Raw genomic sequence first — 25291 nt, 5'->3', positions numbered from 1 at the left:
AATTTAAAAAATACTTTGTTGAACACCACAGATAAATTTGTGCTAATTGAGTAGAATTTGTATACAATTTAATAGATAGGCCGAATGCAGATAACTTAAAGTTATGCTAATCTTGTTTTTTTTTTTTTTGGTTTGGTGATTGAAATTTGAAGTTAATGGTTGATTATTGTGAAAATCGTTTAAGTGCTGATTATTTGTGTTTAAATTTTTATTTCAAATAGTGATTTAGTGATCTGTTTTATTGGTGATTGTGGATCATTTGAGTTGGTGTTTGGAGGCTTTGTTCAAATTTGAGATCATTTGGAGTAGATTTGCTAAAAATTTTAAATTGCAAATTTGAAGAACACTTTATTGAACAGTACATATAAATTATGTTAATCGAGTAGAATTTGTGAACAATTTGACAGATAAGTCGAATGCATATAACTTTAAGTTATGCTAATTTGGTGGATAATTGGACAAGCAAAAGTCATGCAGGTCGGTAGAGTTTGAGTTATCCAACAAGATAACTGGATCGAATATAGCATAAATTTATGACGATTCGGTAGAATTTATGAATAATTGAATAAGATAGGTAGAATGAATATAGCACAAAGTCATGACAATCCAGTATAAACTGTGACCAGTGAACGAGATAGATAGAATAGATATAGCACCAAAATCATGTCAATATGATAGAGTTTGGTGAACAATTGAACTAGCAAAGTCATGCAAATCATTAAAATTTATGAATAATTAAACAAAATTGGTAAAAAGAATAAACACAAAACTATGCCAACCTGGTAGAATTTTGTGAATAATTGAACACTCAAAGTCTCCGACTATTGGTTGGAATAAATTTAATTAAGATTGATAAACTCGTTTCTCAATCAATGATATTGATAAGGGTGTTTCTGATTGGGCTATTTTTATTTTTGGCCCAACAACCAAAAATAATTACAGGCGGTAGCCCAAATACATAAAAATATACTTATTACATATATTATATGTATATTTATTCAAATATACAAAATATATACATTTGCGGGCTATTAGTTTTTTGGCCAGCCAAAAGTATTATTATTCAGATTTAATATGACAACCAAAGTGGCAAACATAACTTTCCAATAGGTGATTTATCTTTCTATAGAACTAATCTTTATATATCTTCTTTCTTTTAATCAATCCTAAGAATTCCTATTTCTTTTAGAAACAAGACGGAAATGGAGAAGCTAATAGTCATTCGCATGATAAGCTTATTAATACTAGCAGTGGCAATAGCAGCAGCCATAGATAAAAGCCAAAAAGCTGTGGAATATTGGCTCAATTTGGGTGATGAAAGAGATTAGTGTTGCGTTTTAGGGTGTTTTAGTCGAAACAAATTTCATTCAGCTAAAATAAGGCCCTTTTTGCATAGCTCTCAAAACGGTAACAAAATTTAAATACTAGTGAAAGTGTCACGTTTGTGCAAATCACCCCTTTAATAGATGGTTATAGACCTATGCATGTGGGCCTAGTTTGAAGGGCTTATTATTGTGGAAATGACGTGAGGTGGCCCGTTTTTAACCTGCTATTTAGTGTTTAGCTATCAATTTTAATGCTGAGCAAAAATAGCTACTAATCTGTTATAATTAATATTAAGAGATTTTTTATCCTTTCTTCGTCTCTTTTCTTTTCCAAACCCTTTTCATTATCAAAACCCTCGTTTCTTCCCTTCTGGAGAGAGGACTGAACCTCGTTTGATTTCCCAATATGCAGTAGTAAATTTTTCCAAAAAATCACAAAAGTTTTCATCAATTTTCATCAACGTCCTATACGTAGGTATAATTTCTGTTTAAACTTGTTTTTTCCCCATGATTTCGTCTTCGATTTTCACTTTCTAGGCACTAGCTACTACATGCTTCATGTTCTTATATTGTGCCTCCTCTACTTGGTTGTTTATTACATTCTGATTTTTATGATGCTGAACTTGAATCCTAATGTTATCAACTATTCAATCTTTGAACCTTTTTTATTTTCATTTTTAGATCCCTTATTTAAAAAAAAAAACTCGAAAATTTACTCCATCCTTACTAAGGTTTAATCAGAGGATGGAGGACCCTGCAATTTCTGGAGCCATATATAAAATATTGATGTGAGTTGGTATTAAAAATTTCATTGCTTATCGATTTAAGTACTATTACCCGAGTGAGAAGGAACAAAGTGTACTAGGCGATTGCCTGATTAGAGTTTGTTGCTTACTAGTTTTTTGATAATCTTTTCTCACTCTCATTTGTTTCGTAATATTAGTTTTTTACTTTAAATATTCAGGACATTTCAGAAAAATGGTCGTTTACCTCCTATTTCCTTCTCTGTTGATTCTAAGTTCAGAGATATGACCTTAGCACTTTCAGACATTAGACTAAAATTAGGTCCTGAATATTAGTTTTTTACTTTAAATATTCAAGACATTATAGAAAAATAGTTCCGAAGTATACCTGCTATTTCTTTCTTTGTAGATTAGTAGATATATTTAATATATTATTTATTGGTGAACTGAATTTGTTATAAATACAGGCTCTGAGTATTGTGGTAATGGAAGGAGATCGATATTTCGAGTTTGACGATTGGCGTAATCTGAATAGTTATTCGAAAGGAGATTTTCATTATAAGGAAACAATAAAAAATTTCTTGTCGAAAGCGTAATGGAAGAAATTGAGAGAGGGTGTTTTTGAAAAATTTTTCTGGCTGAAAAATGTTAAATTATGTGGCAAATTAATTCATTGTATGTTGATTTATGAAATTGTAAGCAATGATATAAATTCAATGACTTTTAAGGTTTTTGATCACGAAGTGAAGTTTATAAGTGAAGCCTTCCATATAATTACTGGGTTGAAATGTTCTTCTTCAGGAGACTTCAACTTTTTGAATGAAAGAGAGAATAGACTTTCTAATTTACTTCCCTAGTAAGGAAAGAATTGATTTAGGGGATTTGTGACATTTTATTGCTACTCGCCCATTTTACACACTTGCATCATTTGTAGGCAGCGACGACTACGTAATGAAGCTGGCAACAATCTATTTTGTTGAGTATGTGTTGATGGGTAAGCGTAAGACTAGAAATGTATCTGAGCGGGTAATGAAAATCATTGATGATGATCAACTCTGCTCTTCTTTCCATTGGAGCTCTTTTTATTTTTAAAAGTTAGTCAACTCACTGAAAAGTTGCTTGAAGTCCAAACAAAATACTTCAGACAATGAGAATGAGAAAGAGAAGGACACTTATACTATACTTGGCTTTCCTTTTGCCTTCTATGTTTGGATAATGGAATTATTCCCAGCTTTCCAGGCAAAAAAGACTTTGTCAAATTCAGAGAATGCGAGTTTCCTAGGATGTTATGTTATTTAGATATGAAATCTCCGCATTAAGAGAGCCCTTGTAAAAACTACTTCCATAACGAAAAAGTAAGTTAATAGTATTAATGGCTATCCTTTTGTATATGTGTTTTGGTTCTAATACTGTCACGACCCGAAATCCCAACCGCGGGGCCGTGATGACGCCTAACACCGTATGTCAGGAAAGCCAACACAACATATAGTTCAAGAGAAGGAAAAGCAATAAAAGATTGATACTGGTCAATAACATAACATAAACCACCCCAAGATCCAATGTCACAAGTACATGAGCATCTAGATCTATCTAAATACAAGGTTTCAAAAGTAATACAATACTGTCCGAAATAAAATAAAAATAATACAATAAAATAGGAAAGTGACTTCTAAGGCATGCAAATGGGATGCAGCTCTACCTCGAGTCACTAACTGGTATATGCTAAGCGCCTCTTGGGACTCCGTTGGTACCAACATCAAAATCTGCACAAGAAGTACAAAAGTATAGTATGAGCACAACCGACCCAATATACTCAGTAAGTGTCGAGCCTAACCCCGACGAGGTAGTGACGAAACTAAGATAAGACACATACTAAAAACCTATGCAGATGTATATATAAAACATTAGAAATAACAAGTAAAGCATTAAAAGTAATAACGGGGTAGGGACATATAAAGGGGGCAACAATAAGAACATTAAGTACAGAATTACCAAGTATGTCTCTTTCTTAAATAAGCAACAAAATCGCCAAGTGAAAGTTACAATCCAAGTATCAAGTAAAAGCAATGAAATCATCAAATTGCATGGCAGCACCCTTCATGCTTTTACCCTCATCCTCACCATATAATATAAATGCAATTGCACGGCATTACTTTTCGTGCTTTTACTCTCATCTTTACCATGTAATATAAATGAATAAAGCATGTGCACGACATCACCATTCGTGCTTTTACTCTCATCCTCACATGATAATAATAGAGCAATCAAGTGCACGACACCACCCTCCGTGATTTGAGCCTCACATTCACGCAATCAATGATAATAATATGAAAATATGGCACGTTAACACTCTTCGTGCTTTTCACTCTTCCTCACCAAGCAATAATAATAACCCAAAGTATCAAGCAAGGTGGGAAGTAAATTTCAACTTCAACCATGGTGCTAGAATAAGCAAATTCAACTTTCAATATCACAACAATCTCAACTTGAGAGATGAACATGAAAGCGAACAATTAAAGAATAAACAATCTAGCTAAGACATGGAAAGCATAGTAAATGAATCAACATGGTACAAACAAGACAAATTCCACCCGCATGTTTTAACCCATGACAACATATATATACTAGTCACCTTGCATATATGCTATCCCCACACTTAGTTCATATAGCAAATAGACCAAACAAGTCCTAATTTCCTAAAATCAAAGTTAACCACGACACTTACCTCACTCCGCAACCATATCAACAATCAACCACGGCTTTGCCTTTTGAACAAGCCTCCAAATCAATCAAATCTAGCCAATTATAGATCAAATAATTCAAAACCCGATTACCCATTCACTCCCGAGTCCGGTTATGTGATTTGTTTCGAAATGTGACCTCAATTTGAGGTCTAAATCTCAATTTTATAAAATCCCTAAATTCTTCCCAAACCCCCTAATTTCTGCCATGAAATTCATAGATTTGATGTTAAAAATTCATGAAAAGTAATTGAAACTGATTGAAAAGTAACTAGAGATGCTTACCAATGAATTTGGGAAGAATAAGTTCTTCAACAATCACCTCTAGAGAGCTTAGGGTTGAAAAAAAGGTGTAAAATGAGCTAAGTCCCAATTTCTCAATCTTTTACCCAGCTGCAAATGTCGCATTTGCGAACACTTTTTCGCAAATGCGAGACACTGGTTGCAAATGTGAACAGTACATCAGATACATAGAAGTTGCAAATGCGACAAAACCTTCACATTTGCGAAGGTCCCTCCTTCCACAAATGCGAACTAAGCTTTGCTTTTGCGAAGTTTCCCCAAAGTTGCCAGAGTCACAAATGCGAGAGTTTAGCCGCATTTGTGATTTCCCAGCCTTCGCAATTGCGGTCCCTTTTTTACAAATGAGAAATTCCCCAGTCCCAGTGCCTTTTGCAAATGCGATCACGTGACCGCAAAAGAGAAACTCGCAAATGCGAGATTTGCAGGTCGCACCAGCAACTGCTGAGCACCAGCAGTTCTAAAACCATCCAAACTCATCCGATACTCACCCGAAACTCTCCCGAGCCCCTTGGGCTCCAAACCGAACATGCACACAAGTGTAATAATATCATACAAACTCGCTCGCTACCTTAAATCATCAAAATAACACCAAATAACAAGAATCGATCCTCAAAACTCAAGATTTCAACTTGAAAACTCAATTTTCACAATCTTTCACATAATGTGCCGAAATGCGCTCGGGTCACCCCGGACCCCAACCAAACATGCGTACGAGACCAAAAATATGAACCTACCGGAATTGCAAAAATATCGATCCGGGTTCGTTTATCAAAAATATTGACCATGGTCAACTCTAGCCTCATTTTAAGTCAAAAATCTCATTTTCTTCAAACATTTACGTAAAAGCTTTCTAAAAAGAGATACGAACCACGAACGCAAATCAAGAAACATCAAATGAAGTTATGGGAGATCCTGAAATACAGAAATAAAGGCTAGTACTCAAAACGACCTATTGTATCGTCACAAATACATACTTTATTTTCTTATAAAATAGATATTTGAGATACTCGAGATGGTACCACTTGTTTATTCTAATGAAGTAGTAGAGCCCACTAGTGTGCATCCACAATTATCTCGAGTTGAAAGTTCATTGCCTTCAACACAATTTGATGAAGGCTTAGTTAATGAAATTGTTACAGTAAGTTTTCTGTCTTTGAATACATTTAGTTTTTTTGTTTGCTTATTTTTGCTTAAGAGACTTTTCTGTTTTATGGTTTTTGATTTAGAGGTTATCAACGAAGTTTAAAAAGGATTTGCTGGAAGAATGTGTTAAAATTCATCAAAAAATAACTTTATCAGAAAAAGAATTCAAAAGGACATCAAGGTAACATGAAAATAATTTGTTACTCTTGCTTACATGTTATCATGAACTTTTTACTGCTAATTCTGAATTCTGGACTAAGTGTCATAAATTTCTAAGATGCTAATTAGGAATTGAGGACTAACTGTCCTGGATTTTGAACTTCTAATTTTAAATTCAGGACTAATTGTCCTGAATTTTTGAGATTCTAAATTTAAATTCAGAACTAACTATCTTGAATTTTTGAGTTTCTAATTTTTAATTTAGGACTAAGTGTCTTAAACTTATAAGCTTCTAATTAGGAATTGAGGAATAACTGTCTTGAAGTTTTGAGCTTCTAACATTAAATTAAGGACTAACTGTCCTGAGTTTTTTTTGCATCTAAGTTTAAATTCAGGACTAACTGTCCTGAATTTATAAGCAGCTAATAATACTAATTTTAATTTTAAATACTTTCTCACAGGCTTTAAAGAGAAACCTAGAGTCGAAGATTAATACTTTATTAGAGCTTCTTGAGAAACCAAATGAAAGGAACAAAGAGAGAGAACCTAGTGTTCCATTAAATAGCAAAGATGCAGTTGATGATCAATGTGACGATAATGAAGATCATTATGGAAGCTTTTATTCATATGTGCATCTAGAAGATGAAACTGATATGTGCATTAGAATTGGGAAAATTGAATAACATAACAAATCTTAACTATTTTGTGCTTACAAATGTTATAGAATCTTGTGATGAGTTAAAAAAGAAAGATTGAGTGGAATGTCAAGATGAGGAAAATCCAAAAGAGAGAAGTATAACTGAAATCATTTGCGAATGTGGAATGCAGTCTCAGGATGTAGAAAATCCCCTAGGAACAAGTATAAGTGAGATTGTATGCAAATGTGTAGAAAGAATATATGATATATCTATACCTCTCTCCCTTAAAACCAAATTTGGAAATCAAATGATGCTAATCATGGTCAGATAGAATTTTATTGATCTTATACATCTTAGTTTCAGTAAAATATTAGTAACACGTAATAATAGTATTTGCTCTTATAAATTGTCACGACCCAAAATCCCAACACAGGCCACGATGACGCCTAACATCCCTTGCTAGGAAAGCCAACACAATGAAAATACTGAAGAAAAGGTAATTTACGACTAACAACATGATAATAAGAAAGTAAAATAAACATGATAGGTCTAAAACCAACAACTACGCAATCTATCCAAGATATGGTGACACAAGTACATGAGCTTCTCGAATTTTCTATATACACTGTTCTAAAAGAAAATACAACACTGTCCAAAAAATGGAAACAATACGCCAGAAATAAGAAAGTGACTCTAAGGCCTGCGAACGAGATTGTAACAACTCGACTATCATTTTGAGCTTTACCATTCCGTTCAGTGGTTCAAGGTCTTGAATTGATTCATATTGTATATTATGACTTGCTTGCATTATCGGTTTTAGCTTTCGAGTGATTCTGGATTGATTTGGAGGAAGCTTAAGTTGAAAATGTTGACCGAGGTTTGACCTTTGTAAAAACGACCCCAAAACAGTATTTTGATGGCTCCGATAGGTTCGTATTATGATTTTGGACTTGAGCATATTCCCTGAATTGAATGCGGAGGTCCCTAGGTTGATTTGACTTGTTTTGCCGAAAGTTGGCAATTTGAGGTTTAGGGATTTCCTTAAGTTTGACCGTAGGTTGACTTTATGGCTATCGGGTATGAAATTTGGTTTCACGACTTGGAATATTTTCATTTTGTCATTTGTGACCCTTCTACAAATTGGGTTTCATTGCGAGTTGGTTTGATAGGAATCAGACACGTGATTGTATTTTGAGGAGTTCCAGAAGTTCATTGTGATTTTCAATTGTTTTGATGTCAGATTCGTGGTTCAGGATGTTATTTTGGTGTTTTGATTACGCGAGCAAGTTCGTATGAAATTTTTAGACTTGTGTGGATGTTTGGTGTGGAGCCCTGAGGGCTCGGGTAAGTTTCAGACGCGTTTCAGATTGTTTTGGCCATGTTTATGGTTGCTGGTGCTGGGCAGATCTTGCAGGGCTCGCAAATGTGAGACACTGTTCACATTGTCAAGCCTCGCATTTGTGAGGAGTGGGTCGCATTTGCGAGGTGGGCTGGGGACTGACTAGTTCGCATTTGTGAACATTTTGTTCGCTTTGGCGATGGGGGACCCGGGCAGGCTTGATTGCGATTGCGATCAAATGATCGCTTTTACGAAGGGCCTGACTTCGCATTTGCGAATCAGGGTCGCATTTTCGACTTTCTCTAGGCTCATCAGGCGCCGCATTTGTGATGGATTATCCGTATTTGCGAGGGTTCGCATTTGCGAACCTTGGGACGCATTTGCGACTTCTGCACTTGAACAAAAGGGTTGGAAACGGGACTTAACTTCATTTTATCATATTTTGGAACCCTAGATTCGGTAGAAGATGATTTTAAGGAGGGATTTTCACATACAACTATTGGGTAAGTGATTTTGATCCATTTTTAATTATATTACATGATTATATATGAGATTTAACATCTAAATCATGAGATTTGAAGGGAAATTTTGGGGATATTTTTTGTCTATGTTTTGAAAAATAAAAATTTGAGAGTCGAATTGGACTCGGATTTGAAAACAAAACACATATATGGACTCGTGGGTTTATGGGTAGTTGAAATCTACCCTTGGATTCAGGTTTTGACCGGGCAAGCCCGGGGTTGACTTCTTTTGACTTTGGGGAATTGTATAAAGATCTTAACTTTATTTATTGGAATTGGTTTCTCTTGCATTATTTGATGTTATTAAGTCGATTGTGCTTAGATTTGGGCCGAGCGAAGGCAAATTTTAGAGGAAAAACATTTTTAGAGTATTTATTGAGGGCTTTTGAGGTAAGTATCTTGCCTAATACTATTTGGGGGTGTAACGACCCGGCCGGTCGTTTTGAGTATTACAGTCCCGTTCCTCTATTTACTGCTCTATTTGTGCTTTATAACTGTATTATGACCTATCGAATTGTTAGTTCGGGTCCGGAAGGATTTCAGAGTGAAATGAGACAGTTAGTGTCATAATGGAAAACTTAAGTTGGAAAGAGTTGACCGGATGTCGACTTATGTGCAAACGACCTCGAAATTGAATTCTGATGATTCCAATAGCTCCGTATGGTAATTTTGGACTTAGGAGCGTGTCCAAATTTTTTTTTGGAGGTCCGCAGTGGAATTAGGCTTCAAATGACGAAAGTTGAATTTTTGAAAAGTTTGACCGGGGGGTAACTTTTTGATATCGGGGTCGGAATCCAATTCTGGAAATTGGAATTGGTCCGAAATGTGAAATGTGACTTGTGTGCAAAATTTGAGGTCGATCGGACGTGATTTGATAGGTTTCGGCATCGGTTGTGGAAGTTAAAGTTTCAAAGTTCATTGATTTTGAATTGAGGTGCGATTCGTCGTTTTGATGTTGTTAGGTGTGATTTGGGGCCTCGAGTAGGTCCATGGTATGTATTAGGACTTGTTGGTGTATTTAGTTGAGGTCCCGGGGGCCTCTAATTGACTCAAGTTTTGTTGCATTCTGCGGACGATTTGTGGTCACATAGTGGACCGCAGAAACGCCATCTTCTGCAAAAACATTCTTTCAACTCCCTGACATACTGTACAACCGAAGAATTTCTACAATCCTCAAACACATTAGCCTACCCCGGCGCCACGAAACCCAGGGTTCTAGGCGAAACTTTACGTGGCCTTACATGAGGTCATTTTTTCGGTCCATTATGCGACCACATAATCATTTCGCAGGCCACATATCCATCGCAGGTCCAGCATTTGAAATTTCGGAGGTAGATTTTGCGGTGCATTATACGATCGCATAACTGTTCTGCGGGCCGCGAAACGGCCGCAGACTTGATTAGACCAGCCCAGTTTTTGGGACAATGTTTGTTGTTCACTTTGCGGACCGCATATTTTTTTTGCAGTCCGGTCTGCGATCACAGAGCCGGTTCGGGGGTTAAGTTTGAGGAAAGTTTATCCGACCCCATTTTTATTAAACAAGTTTGGGGGTTATTTTGGCTAATTTAAACGGCTATTTTAGAGAGAGGGGAGTGCTTTAGAGAGAGAGGAGGAATCCCCAAGTTCTTTGCTCATCAATCCTTGCCCCAATCTTGAAGATTCAAGGGAATCACTCACTAGGCCACCACCTATCCGGGTAAGTTCTTGTCCTACATCATCCATGCAAGTTTGTTTCGAGTCTAAGTGGGTCGGGGAGAAGAAGATATGGCATGCATGTATCGATAGATGGGTCTTGGAAGTTGTTGAATTACCCAGGATGAATTGTTTATTGATATGGGTTATGGGTTGAAGGAAATCTTACACTAAAAACTTGTGGTCAAATTTGTATACCTAGTGCCTAATGAAATGCCTATGTGAGCTGAACCCATGAATCTCTTCCTAATTATAGTTCAACTTTGTCATGTCTCTAATAGATTGAAGTCGCTAGGATTTCCGGAATGTTTTAGTAGCATAAGGAAAACTCAAGAGAGTTATAATGGCTAATCTTCTCTCATAGAATCAAATTCCATGATGTCCTTGTATATTTCAAGCATGGTTGGCCAAGTTTATATTTTCTCATGATCCGGGTCATTCCTAATATATTCAATTATTCCAAATAAGCATTGTGTCAGAACATTTATGCTCTAAATGTGTTTCAATTACTCCTATCAGATTATGCTCTGCTTCGGCAATGTATTTAAGTATGGTTTATGTATCAAAATGTTATGACTTCAATTCATGTTTCAAATGCATGTTTATTATGCTTAATTTTGGAAAGAAAACTCAATGTGCTTAAGACTCCTATTGCTCATATACATATTTAAAGTCTTGATTCCAAATTCTCTTATTGTTGATAACCTATGATGATGCTTGAAAGTGAAAGAGTATGACATATATAATGTGGCCATCGTGCCAGGAATGAAAACTACACTTGTGGCCAATAGTGCCAATGAAATGAAAGGATGTGTGAAAGATAATGAAATATAACAAATATTTTGGGAGTATCGTTAGTCACCGAGGAAGGATAGGTTGAAATAATCTAACCCCGAAACTATACGTGCCTGTGTAGGAGTGATTGAGGGATAGATCACCGTACCGATGTGTTGAGATTATTCCCCTAAAATGGGATGAGACTGATGTGTTGAGATTTATTCCCCTTAATTGAGATGAGATGATTTCTAGCAGAAAGTGATGTCGACCCACATGGCATTGTGGTGAGACGGCTTAGCCGATCGGGCCGAGATCTGACGCCATGCCGCGGACATGGAGGTGTTGTGATTGTATGTCTTAGGGTGAGACGGCTTAGCCGATCTGGCTTAGATCGGACTCCGTGCTAATAGCACGGTGGTGTATCGGAATAAAAGATCTCCCAACTTAAAAATATCGATATTTACTTGAAACTTTATTTTTCTCTTAACTTGGCGCTTTAACATTGTTTGAGGCTTTCATTAATTCCATGTTTGTTTCTCCTTGTACTGTTACTCGATTAATTGAGAGGGTGTTTAGTCTTACATACTAGTATTATTCCATATGTACTAACGTCCCTTTTGCCGGGGGCTCTGCGTCTTTAATGGATGCAGGTGGTTTCACAGTAGGCGGCATCAATCAGTGATAGCGGTACACCCTTTTCTCAGCTGACTTGGTGAGCCCCACTTCATATCGGGGTCTTGTGCCTTTTGTTCCTTATGTATAGTGTTTTGAGGTATAGACATGGCTCCAGCACCATCATATTCCTCTTTTGTTTCAAGTAGAGTCTTCGTAGACAAAGTGTGAGTTGTATTTTGATTTGGGTAAGTCAAACTTGAAATGATATACTTGTAACACATGTTTCCACTTCTAAAACTACGAATGTGTAATGTATTTTGGAAATTTGTAATGAAGTATCTAATGGTAACGAAATTGGTGTGGTACATGTCATCCTCCTATTGTCTAATTCATGATATTCATCTTCACTTTATTCATGTGTAAGGTCGGATAGAAGGCATCGAGTAGGTTTTCTTGAATAGGATATCTCAGTTGAGTGCCGGCCATGCTCCCCAAGGTCGGGGCATGACAAATCTGGTCACTTGGCTCCTGAAAAACTTGGTCTTCTCACCTTTACCAGCATATGTATATCCTTTGAGATTAGAAAAATGAACATGTTGATTGATATGTTCTTCCCATGCATGCCTGAATTCCTTCTCTTCCAAAGATGCCATACAATTAGACATGGTATGGCATAGTACACAACTTTCAAACTTTTATTAACTGGCCTTCTCCGCCATTCGTTAATTACATGTACTAATTGTTTTCCTTCTATGTTGATCCCTGCAGGTGAAGAGATGTATTTCCAAAGAAATCTGGCTACTGGAGACTTGAAAAACACGTGGGGAAGTGTTTCTTCTTTTGGAAATCTACAACACCAACGTTTGGAAGTTCTAAAATAACCTAGCCTTAAGAAGAAACCATCTAGAGGCAATTTAGCTTTCCACGATCTCCACATAAATAAGGAAACATTAAATGGCAACCCTTTCACCCAAATGAACTTATATAGCTTGCTTTCTTGCCTTCTTCTCCTTGTATATTGCCAAGCAGATTTTACTATAAATTGTCCCTTAGTTTTAAGCTTCCACCATGGTCTATCATTCAAATAATCACATGAAGGTGGTGCAATAGATTCAAGAACATGATCAGCTATCTCACCTAGCAGTAGCTCCATTAGTAGCACATCATTCCATTCCCCATTCTCCACAACCTCATCTACATGCACTATGGATTCATCACACCAATGATATGGCCCAGAGGCACGATAAAGAGCTCCAAGACCAGACCAGTTGTCGTACCAAAAGTGAGTATTACCCCTTTTTAGTTGCCACCATATTTGATGGTCCACTTGATCTCTCATTTGAAGCATCTACTTCCATACTTGAGATCCATCTCTCCAAGGTACCAAAACTTCATTCCTCAAGAATGTAGACCATAATGTATACTTAGTTCTATATTTCCACCAGAGCTTTGCAAAAAGTGCTTTGGATACATCATGTAGGGATCTAAAACCAAGACCACCCTCATCTTTAGGTAAGCACAAATAATCCCAAGCAGCCAATATCTTGCCCTACCATTTCTAGGGTTACTCTAGTAGAACCTAGCAAACATCTTATGCAATAGAGTAATGACATTTAAGGGTGGGTTCACAGCTGGCAGGAGGTGAATTTGCATGCTCTCAAGCACATGTGAGATTAAAACAGTCCTACCTCCAATAGATAGCAGGTTGCCTTTCCATGTTTGTAACCTCTCTTGTACTTTGAATATGATGGACTTATAAAAATCCTTCTGCCTCCTACTGTAGAATATTGGACAGCCTAAATATGTGAAGGGGGATTGATGCCTTTAAAATTCAGTGATAATATGTACTGTATTGCCTTCTTCTTCAGGAACATTTTCATGCATATAAAAATCTGACTTCTCCTTGTTAACTTTTTGACCTAAAGCTACATTATATTCCCCTAGTACATTCATGATCAACTGGATTGCCCCAGAGTGAGAAGAACTGAAAATGATAGTGTCATCAGCATATGAGAGATAATTGATGTTGTAACTCCATTTTGGCATTCCAAACCCTATGAAATTAGGGTTATCAAATAAAGCATTCAATGCCCTACCAATCACCTCTGCAGCCAATATAAACAATGTAGGAGACAATGGATCTCCTTGCTTTACACTGCTTGAAGATTTGAAGAAACCATTTGGATGACCATTTAATAGTACTAAATACCTATTGTTTGAAACTAACCTGAATATCATATCAATGAATGTTTCCCCAAATCCCATATGTCTCAACACTTTTGTCAAAAATAACCATGAAACCCTATCATATGCTTTGGCCATATCTAATTTTATCACCACATTGGATGGCTTGCCTCTCTTCCTTATGTCAGTGATAATCTCCTGTGTTAATAAGATGTTCTCCACAATACTCCTTCCTTTTACAAAGCCTGCTTGATTTGAAGAAATAAGAGTAGGCAAAAAGTCTACCAACCTCTCATGAATCACCATAGAGATGATCTTGTTTGAGAAATTGCTCAAACTAATTGGCCTCATATCTGAGAAGGTTGCAACATTCTTCTTCTTAGGTAACAACACAAGATTTGTGTGTGCAATGAATTTTGGCAGCTCAGCACTACAAAAGAATGCCCTAACCATATTCAACACATCATCACCAATAATATCCCAGCTAGATTGATAAAGCTATTCAGTGAATCTATCAGGTCCACTGGCACTATCTCCATTCAAGCCAAAAACTGCAAGCTTGACTTCCTCCAATAATGGTTCTGCCCACAGTCTATAATTTTGTTCATAAATGACCATTTTAGGAACATGGTTCACTATGTCAAAATCTATTAGAATCCTCTCCTCATTGAATTGAGCTTGAAATAAATCCACTGCCTCCTTAGCCATCTCTTCTTGTGAATCAATCCAATTACCATTATTATCAAGAATTCTGGACACCTGTAGCCTCTTCCTCTTTCCTTTGACATGAGCATGAAAGAATTTAGTATTTCTATCTCTATCTTTGAACCACTGCATGCCTGTATTTTGCCTCCAAAATTCATCTTCTAAGTGGTAGTACCTGGTAAGATCAGCCTCCACTTTGTGCAATTTAGCTCTATTTTGAGCTGTTGGATGAAGCTCAAACTCAATTTGATGAACTTTTATCACATCTTCTAAGGCATCAATTTATTTGAAAACATCACCAAATATTTCTTTGCTCCAAGCTGCCAATGCTATCTTCACCTTCTTCATCATATTTTGAAATACTATGAATGGATTGCCAATACAACCAGAGTGCCAATTTTCCTTAACCACTTTCAAGAAAGAATCGTGCTTTGTTCAGAAGTTAAGAAGCTTGAATGATTTCCTTACTTGTACACTATTAACATTACATGATAATAAGAGTGGAGCATGGTCTGACCCATACTGGATCATATTCTCAACCTCCAGAACTGGGAATAAATCTTGGAATTGTTGATTAGACAAGAACCTATCTAGCCTCTTGAATATGCAATAAATATCCGACCTCCCATTCCACCATGTATAAAGACTCCCTTTGAATCCAAGATCATACAATGCACATGTGTCAACACAATGAGCAAAGTCTTCAACTTCACTCAGGTAGACTTGAAAGCCACCATACTTGTCTTCCTACGATAAGATGATATTGAAATCACCTCCTACAAGCCAAGGAGATTCTATGTCGGAATCTAAATCATACATAGAGTCCCACAGTTCAATTCTCTCTATTGCATCACATTTAGAATATACAAGTGTAGTAATCAATTCCTTCCCTAGACTTCTATGAAACAACTTTAGATTCATTTTTGTTCCATATCCATAATAATGTCTACATCAATATCCTCATCAACAAATGCACATATCTTGCCATTCATGTTTGCATAAGCAGAATGAATACCCAGCTTTCTTCTATACTCTTCAAGCTTGTTAATATCTTGCCAAGGCTCCATCAACCCAATCAAATAAAAATTGTACTTTCTGTGAAGGTTAAGTAACCTATTGAAAGCTTTTTGTGTGTTTATCGACCTCACATTCCAAAATAAAGCATTATCCATAGGATTATTTGGTCATAGCGATCCCATTTCTCTTTGGTTGCACCCTTACAGTTACTATCTTTTCCTTTTGTTTCCTTGCATGTTTCCCGGTTCATTTTTTAGTGTCAACACTCCTGGATAAGATGTCCCCACCCGTAGCTACCTGTTGAAAGTTGGCAGTCGTTGATTCTTCCTCAATATCCTCACCTAGGTCTTTCTATTCACCATTGCCATCATCCACCACCTACAGAGCCAAAAGATTTGGTTCATGATTTTGGCTATAATTCCCAACGCATTTTAGCCCCTGTTATTATTGAGAATTCCCTTAGCCAATATACCACTTGTACCACTAAAAGTTTTCCCAGCCAGGATTCCAGGATCATCAAATGCAAGAGTCATAATTTGAATAGCATTGTTACTTTGCCCAGTTTCAGGAATACTGGACCTTGTGGTGAGATAAATTTGATCATGTGACTGTCTAGTAGCCTCCTTCAACACCATAGAACTCTGCTTCTTACCTCCCAATGCCTCTTGGATCTCCTTGAATTGAACCTCATAAACATCACCAAAGCTAGGGTTTACTGTAGCAAACACTGTAGGAATTAATGTTCTATTGGGTTCCCATCTTACCTTCAATTGTTTGATGGTGTGACCCCACAATATCCTTTAATACCTCAACATTATCACCCCCAGCCTAATCATCACCAGAAAACTCCACCGGATAACCTCCAACCTTGGCCAAAACCTAGACAATGCCCTTAGGGTTTACTATTCCATTGGTTTTCTTCTTAGCTGAAGCCTCAACTACTGGATCACCACTGATATTTCGTTCTTTATTTACTCCTTCATCATCTCCAAGTGATAGCTTTGCTTGTTTCTTGGTAGAGCCTTGGCCAGTTTCAACCATAGTTTGTGAAATCCGAGGGTTTACTGTAGCACTAGGGCTACAAATTAGCTGCAGTTTCTCCATTACGCCGCCCCTTTACTCCTTGTTTCTAGGACTAGTTTTAGTAGTTGTATTACCCTCCATCTTCTCCATTTCATCACTCCATAGGACTTTACCAGAATTAGCTTCATTATTAACACCACTGTCTTCAGAATCCTCAAAAGCTTGCGATGGAATCTTCTGACATGAGTGATAAATATGACATTAAGATCCCTCATATCTTCCTTTCTTGTGCCAAATCTCCTGCGAACCCATTATATTGTTGACTCCTTCTTACTTTCCTCATCAATCCCAACTGCATAAGGATTAGTTAAATTTTCCTTAGCCGCATAGGATCTAAATGCTTGCATTAATGTATAGAAGACATGCCTATAGGATCAAAAAATGCTTTATTTGCTACTTGCTCAACATGCTCTATTCTTATATATTGCTAGACACCATGCCTATAGGTTTAAATCTTGCATGATCATTTAGAAATAGTAACATAGGACCTTAGTATTGATCCTTCCAACTCGTAACATATCTTGAAAATATGACTATAGGATTCAAATCGAGTTCGTCCGATGTTTGCTTAGCCCGTTTCACTTCTATAGACAGCATGCCTATAGGATATCACTTGGGTTATAAAGACTGTTTGCATTAATATCTCTCTCTCAATGGTTCGCCTAGAAATCATGGCTATAGGATGTAACAACCCGGCCATTCATTTTGAGAATTTAAGTCCTATCCGGCGGCATAAGGCCCTGAGCATCTTCGTATTATGTGCCTTGACTTGCGTGCATGGTTGATTTCAGTTACCGGATGATTCGGAGTGATTTGAGATACTTAGTCCCTAAAACGAAAGCTTAAGTCTTAGGATTTTGACCGTAGTCAGAACTATGTAAAGACGATTCCGGAATGGAGTTCCGTCGGTTCCATTAGCTCCTTGCGTGATTTTGGACTTAGAAGCGTGTCCGGACTGTAAATTCGAGGTCTGTAGCTGATTTAGGCTTGAAATGGCGAAAGTCGAATTTTTGGAGATTTGAACCGGAAGTGGACTTTTTGATATCGGGGTCGGAATGCGATTTCGAGAGTTGGAACAGCTTTGTTATGTTATTTGGGACTTGCCTGCAAAATTTGATGTCATCCCGGGTTGATTTGATAGGTTTCGGCACGGGTTTTGGAAGTTATAAGATTTGAAATTTATAAGTTCGATTCATGGTGCGATTCATAGTTTCGACGTTGTTTGATGTGATTTGAGACCTCGAGCGGGTCCGTGTTAGGGTATAGAACTTGTTGGTGTGTTTGGACGGGGTCCCGAGGGCCCCGGGTGTTTTTCGAACGAGTTGCGGATGATTTCCATGGTTTTGGGGAGGTCTGAGTTCTTGTGTAATCGCAGCTGCAGACCCTAGGCGCAGGTGCGATGGTCGCAGGTGCGATGGTCGCAGGTGCGAAGAATGAGGCGCAAGTGCGGGAAGAGCTAAACTTGGCAGTCTCTGCAGGTGCGGTGAATTTGTGCGCATCAGCGGACTCGCACGTGCGGAGATGGAAGCGTAGATGCGAGAATTTGAGAGTTGGGCTGGGGTCGCAGGTGAGAGGAAGTTCCTCATCTGCGATGCCCGCATATGCGCAGAAGACTCACAGTTGTAGAGGCTGTGGGAGTTAGTGACTTCTACAGGTGCGACTAGTTAGACAGCATGTGCGGTAGGCGCAGGTGCGAGGATCGCTGGGCAGAAAGGGGTTGGAATCGAGGGTTATTTCATTTTCACTCCATTTATGATTTTGAGCTCGGGAGAAAACGATTCTTCGAGGGATTTTCAGAGGAATCTTATGGGTAACGATTTCTTACTCAAATTTGGTTTTATTGCATTAATCTATAGTTGTTTTCTCCATTTAGTTTTGGATTTTTGGGGTTGAAATTGGGAAAAATTAGAAGTTCTTCGATAAAGATTTCGAGTTTTGAAAGGGGATTTGGTGGTCGGATTTGAGTATTTCTTATATGGTTGGACTCGTGAGTGAATGGATGTTCATATTTTGTGATTTTTACCTGATTCTGAGACGTGGGCCCGGGTTGACTTTTTAGGGCAAATTTCGAAATTTTGTTAAAATATTGATTTCATTAATTGGATGAGTCTATTATCATTGTATTCATGATATGCAATTGTGTTTGTTTAGATGGCTCATCATGAGAAGAATAGATCTATCAAGGTTGATTATATTAAATCGGGGTGGAGCGTAAGTCAGGCTTTCAATGAATGTTTGAGTGATATTCTCAAACTAACTCCATTGTTACTTGTTGATCCTAAACCGGTGCTTGAGGATGAGATTGAAGATCGATGGAAATGGTTTAAGGTAGGTAAAAATTCAGTTTGGCATCTACTAATTTATGTATAAAACTAACTAAATGCAGTTTTTACAGTTTTACAAAGATATTTTTATATTTAGAGATAACACCATAATTTATCTTATAGGGTTGTTTAGGTGCATTAGATGGTACTTATATACAAATTAGAGTTCCATCCCAGTACAAACCAAGATACAGGACAAGGAAGAAACTAATGTATTGGGAGTTTGGGATAGAAACCTCACAAATAGATAGAATAGCAGCAAATAGCATCTTTCTAGCCTGCATATTCGTGGAACTCAATCTCATTTAGAAAGCCTGATCTCTATCTTTCAGCAACTGAACGGGAAGTGGTTTAAGAATAAGACCTCATAAAGTCAGCGAAGCTAAGGTTTCGTATGTGTTATATCTTTTCGATCGAGCGAGAACTTATAAGGAAGGCCTTCATTGCCCAGGTGAGAGGAAGTTCCTCATCTGCGATGCCCGCATATGCGCAGAAGACTCACAGTTGTAGAGGCTGTGGGAGTTAGTGACTTCTACAGGTGCGACTAGTTAGACAGCATGTGCGGTAGGCGCAGGTGCGAGGATCGCTGGGCAGAAAGGGGTTGGAATCGAGGGTTATTTCATTTTCACTCCATTTATGATTTTGAGCTCGGGAGAAAACGATTCTTCGAGGGATTTTCAGAGGAATCTTATGGGTAACGATTTCTTACTCAAATTTGGTTTTATTGCATTAATCTATAGTTGTTTTCTCCATTTAGTTTTGGATTTTTGGGGTTGAAATTGGGAAAAATTAGAAGTTCTTCGATAAAGATTTCGAGTTTTGAAAGGGGATTTGGTGGTCGGATTTGAGTATTTCTTATATGGTTGGACTCGTGAGTGAATGGATGTTCATATTTTGTGATTTTTACCTGATTCTGAGACGTGGGCCCGGGTTGACTTTTTAGGGCAAATTTCGAAATTTTGTTAAAATATTGATTTCATTAATTGGATGAGTCTATTATCATTGTATTCATGATATGCAATTGTGTTTGTTTAGATGGCTCATCATGAGAAGAATAGATCTATCAAGGTTGATTATATTAAATCGGGGTGGAGCGTAAGTCAGGCTTTCAATGAATGTTTGAGTGATATTCTCAAACTAACTCCATTGTTACTTGTTGATCCTAAACCGGTGCTTGAGGATGAGATTGAAGATCGATGGAAATGGTTTAAGGTAGGTAAAAATTCAGTTTGGCATCTACTAATTTATGTATAAAACTAACTAAATGCAGTTTTTACAGTTTTACAAAGATATTTTTATATTTAGAGATAACACCATAATTTATCTTATAGGGTTGTTTAGGTGCATTAGATGGTACTTATATACAAATTAGAGTTCCATCCCAGTACAAACCAAGATACAGGACAAGGAAGAAACTAATGTATTGGGAGTTTGGGATAGAAACCTCAATTTTACTAATGTGTTACCTGGTTGGGAAGGTTCAGCTGCCGACGGCCATGTATTACGAGATGTTGTAGCAAGAAGGAATGGTTTGAAAATCCACGAGGGTATGCCATATCTATGCTTTCAAGTTACATCACAAAAAGAATTAGATATGAAAGTAACTAAATTGTATGTCTACATTATAGGTAATTATTATTTGTGCGATGGAGGATATACGAACGGAAAAGATTTTCTTTCACCTTATCGAGGATATAGATATTGGTTAAAGGATTGGAGAGGTGACAATCCATTGCTTCGATGTAAAGAAGAGCTTTTCAATATGAGGCATGCTAGGGCTCGTAATGTTATTGAAAGGGCATTTGGTCTGCTGAAAGGACGTTGGGGAATTCTTAGAAGCTCTTCGTGCTACTCAGTTAAGGTTCATAACAGGATCATTAGTGCTTGTTGCTTGATTCACAACTTTATTTGCAGAGAGATGGAAGTGGATCCCTTAGACATTGATATGAAAGAACAAATAGAGTATCAACACCAAAACATTGATGTTGTTGAATCGTCCGAGGAGTGGACCACTTGGAGGGATGAGTTGGCTCAATCAATGTGGAATGCAAGATCTAACAATTGATCAATTATCACAAAAAAAAAATTGTCTGTTTCAAATGGAAGTTGAGAGCATTGGGCATGTGCTACTTCACCGTATAGTGCTTATTGGTCTAAAATACAACCTGTTAGCTATATAAAACTTTTTCGACTTCATTAGCTCTTTTGAATTGGCCTGGTATAAATTGTATAGCTGCTAGACACTTCTAATTTTTTTGTGAGCTTAATTGCACATCCTTATGTACTTTCTACATCTCTTGATATTGTATGTTTTAATCTATAATGAAGACTAGTTGAATCAGTTGACGTTTGTGAGCTTAATTGCTCATTCTTCTATCGTTGTAAAGTATATTAATATAGAAATGCATCTCTGATATATTGAAATCTTTTTGAAGCTATTATAATGTTTTGTTCTTCTTCCTGATTTTCTTGGTAATGTATTTCACAAGATTTTACAGGCAAAATGAATAGTCAAACATCTTCAAACAAGGTGTCAAAAAAATCAAGCAACTCAACACCTTCAACACGAAGGATGTGGATTCCAGAAGAAGAACACACTCTTTTAGATGGGTTGAAAGAGTTGTGTGTTAAGGGTTGGAGAGAAGATAATGGAACCTTTAGGCCGGGGCACTTGATGGAGTTAGAGCGCTACATACGCAAACAACATCCTAAAAGCGGATTGAAAGGTGATCCACATATCAAAAATAAAATAAAATATTGGAAGAGAAGTTATGGAAGTATAGCTTCGCTAAAAAATTGAAGTGGTTTGGGATTTCAATATAGTGATGGAGCTATAATAGTTGACGATCCAAAATTTTGGGATGACTTTATAAAGGTAACTAATACTTTGCTTAAAATTATTAAAATTTTGTTACGTCATATATGTATTTTTCTAATATGACATTGCTATATTTTTTAAATTATTTTCTAGATTGATCCACTAGCCAAATATATGAATACTAGAAATGGCCGATGTTTGAGGATTGGGAGGAAATTTTTGGCAAGGATAGAGCAACCGGAGAGTTCGCAGAAGGGCCGCTAGATGCTTCTGAGGAAATTCAAAAGAGTCAAGCTCCAAAAGTTTGTAATGATATGAGTTTGGGATTTTCTATCAATATTGATGAAGACGAAGAAGCTGACGCTTATCATAGCCCTAAAGTATTTACTGGAGAAGCTGAAAATGCCACTGGATATAGTGCATTTACTGAAGCTGAAAATACCACTGAACCCAGTTCATTTCCTGGAGCTGAAAATGTCATTGGACCTAGCGCATTTACTGGAGCTGAAAATGCCACTGGACCTAGTGCCGGAGCGTCTGAAAATGAATATCCTGGATCCCAACAAACTCATAAACAAGGTGCGTATGATAAAAGGTCCTCTTCTAATGTAAACGAAAAAGAGAAAAGCAAGCAAAGAAAAAAAATAGTAGAGGATGATAATGAGACATTTCTCAAAGGTATGATGGAAATTATGAAAAACTTTACTTAAAGTCAAGACAAAAGAATGGGTGCCTTGATTGAAAAGATTGGGGATCGTGACCGATCCAATGTTCGTGGACAGATATATTCTATCCTTGAATCTCCCGTATTTGAGTTATACACCATAGAGCAACGTAACAAAGCTTCAATGATTCTCTGTGATGATGACAAAAAGATGGAATTGTTTTAACGTATGGGTGAATTTGAGCGTCATACAATGATGTCGATGCTCGTCAATGATAAACTTTAAAAGTATGGTAAACATGTGGATATAAGTGGTGGCACTAGTTTGATAGTTTTTTGCTTGGCTAACAACTTCAAAGTTTGACGGTAGTGCCATTGTTTGATACCTCTAGTTATTGGTGTGGGCAGGAGGATGCTTGATTTTTTGTGTAACTAATGTTTATTAAATAGCTCTACTCCAGTGTAAATGTTAAATGCATATGTTTATCAAACTCTTTGTAGTCGTTTAACTTTGAGATTCTATGATGTAATTATGTAAAGCTGTTATGACAGTTCTTTAATTTCTCTTTTGTTTCTCTCCAATCTTACTTTTCATTGGTAATTTTTCTATAATTTGATAAGTTGCTTGTGACGGAAGAAGTGATGAATTTCTCTCCACAACTTAGCCACCGCCAAGAATATATCGCTGAAAAAAACATGATTCTCAATTTATTGATGCAGATTGCTCCATTTTAGAGCTATATATTCTTGTTTGCTTGAGGAGGTTGGAAGTCAAAGAAAAAGAGGCCGCCAACTTCAATTCAGTAATGAAAAGTTTTACTATTACATGATCTGTGTAAATAATGGGAATTCCATGTGACAGACCATGTTATCGTTCCAAACAAGTGATTATTATGCACAGAATGTAGCCCAAGAGTGTGAAACATCTAACTTTGAATTAACGTCATAACTTTACCTAGATTTACTTCATTGAGCAACATACTGTGAAAACGGAGCATCAAAAGTAAACTTGTTATAGCTTGATTCTTTGATAGTACTAATTTATTTATTTTTTTGCATTATTATTTTTGTACTAATCCATATAGGTTAATGGATCACTTAAAAGAGCCCCAGCCTTTCTTGTTCTGTTATCTATAAAGTTAATTTTTATAGCTAAAGTTAAAAATTATAGAGGGTACTTTTGTAAACACCTAATTTTTAAAATATTATGCAATGCTTTAATACACCAAACCAAACAGTGGATAAAAAATAATCTCAGCATAACTAATGCCAGCATTACTAATACACTCTATTCAGCACTATTCTTATATCTCCTACCAAATGACCCCTAAGAGTCACTACATGGGCTGCCACGTTAAGGAGGGGTCAAACTTATCCAAAATTTTATAATTACTTAATTAATCTCCCACCAAAAATTATTAATTACCCGATTATTCACATAATTAAGAATTATCTCAATTTATTTAAAATGATACTCACTTTTAATACACTTTATACACCTTACTATCATGGCAATGTGGTACCTTGTGTGGCACTAGTTCATAAATACGAGGTATTTTAGCTCGGGCCGTATTTTATCCCAAAATGTCACACTTCGACAAAAATCATCTTCTCCAATTTGCTTACCCTCTCACCTTCATGAATTTACTTATTACTTGTTTGATATAACGTAATACTTATAATCCCAAAATAATCTCATTCCCGAACTTACATTAATTTACTTAAAGCGTACTTCCACGTACGGAAACGTGGGGTGTAACACTTACTTATGCTTTTATAGCTAATATACAGAGGTTAAAAAATTTCTTATCCACAAATCTCTTTCCAAACCTCGAGTTATAAGGATAAAGGAGGACGGAAAAGTCTTACCTATGTCGTAAGGATCGTGTTGATGTGCTCGCCTCTTGATTTTGAGTTTCGTACGATGGAATTGCTTCAAAACCCTAAGGATGTCTTAAGGATGTCTAGAGAGAGTTTTAGGTCTGATTTGGATTGAAAATAAGGCTTGGAGACGAAGTCCAACACTTTATATAGCAATATAATTCTCAACCGAACTTGTAGGTCTCAAAGGGAGCTACTTTCGCAGTCTACCAAATATGCGAATATATCTCTATTCTGATATTGTATCGACAAACGGTTTAATGCGTTGGAAACTAGACTCGTAAATATTCAATTTTGTGTGTGGATAACCCCATAACTCCAAGTATATTGGTAGTAAAATGAAGTGACATTAGACCCAAATTTCAGTATAGTTTATGAACGTAACTTGTGACGACTTTCGTCGCCTTTTGTTTCACAACTCACTTGACTTCAAAAATTAGCACAAAACTATAATATAACTAATATAACTTATAAAATCACCTTCTTATCATTTTAAGAACCCTAGTCTCACCCCAAAAGTATGGGTTATAACATTCCCAACTTGCCGACTTTCGACAAAACTTATTTTCTTTGATTCGTTTAGCTTCTAAACCTTCCAATCCTCTTGGTTCTTGCAGTT

At 36.8% G+C, this 25291-nt stretch overlaps 1 protein-coding gene across 21 annotated transcripts; it reads left to right on the top strand.

The window, feature by feature from the left end:
• The first annotated feature begins 1599 nt into the window (after positions 1-1599).
• On the top strand, positions 1600-23373 carry LOC107769226 (uncharacterized). Of its 21 annotated transcripts, XM_075252302.1 has the most exons (8): positions 1600-1800; positions 12032-12153; positions 12765-13508; positions 13628-13700; positions 19137-19313; positions 20345-20521; positions 20641-20856; positions 20938-21735. In XM_075252302.1, exons 5-7 carry the CDS (start codon positions 19137-19139, stop codon positions 20824-20826), a joined length of 540 nt encoding a protein of 179 aa, XP_075108403.1. In that variant the 5' UTR covers positions 1600-1800; positions 12032-12153; positions 12765-13508; positions 13628-13700; the 3' UTR covers positions 20827-20856; positions 20938-21735. The 21 variants fall into 21 exon arrangements, 8 of the variants coding, with proteins under 8 accessions (XP_075108403.1, XP_075108399.1, XP_075108397.1 ...); XR_012708874.1 differs by lacking the exons at positions 13628-13700; positions 20641-20856; positions 20938-21735 and adding exons at positions 21808-22184; positions 22281-23373 and having other exon boundaries at positions 12765-13278; XR_012708873.1 differs by lacking the exons at positions 13628-13700; positions 20641-20856; positions 20938-21735 and adding exons at positions 21799-22184; positions 22281-23373 and having other exon boundaries at positions 12765-13278.
• The last annotated feature ends 1918 nt before the right edge of the window (positions 23374-25291 follow it).

This window comes from Nicotiana tabacum, chromosome 4, assembly GCF_000715075.1.
Source record: "Nicotiana tabacum cultivar K326 chromosome 4, ASM71507v2, whole genome shotgun sequence".
NCBI lineage: Eukaryota > Viridiplantae > Streptophyta > Magnoliopsida > Solanales > Solanaceae > Nicotiana > Nicotiana tabacum.
The sequence above is the reverse complement of the archived record's forward strand: the minus strand, read 5'-3'. Positions and strand labels throughout refer to the sequence as shown.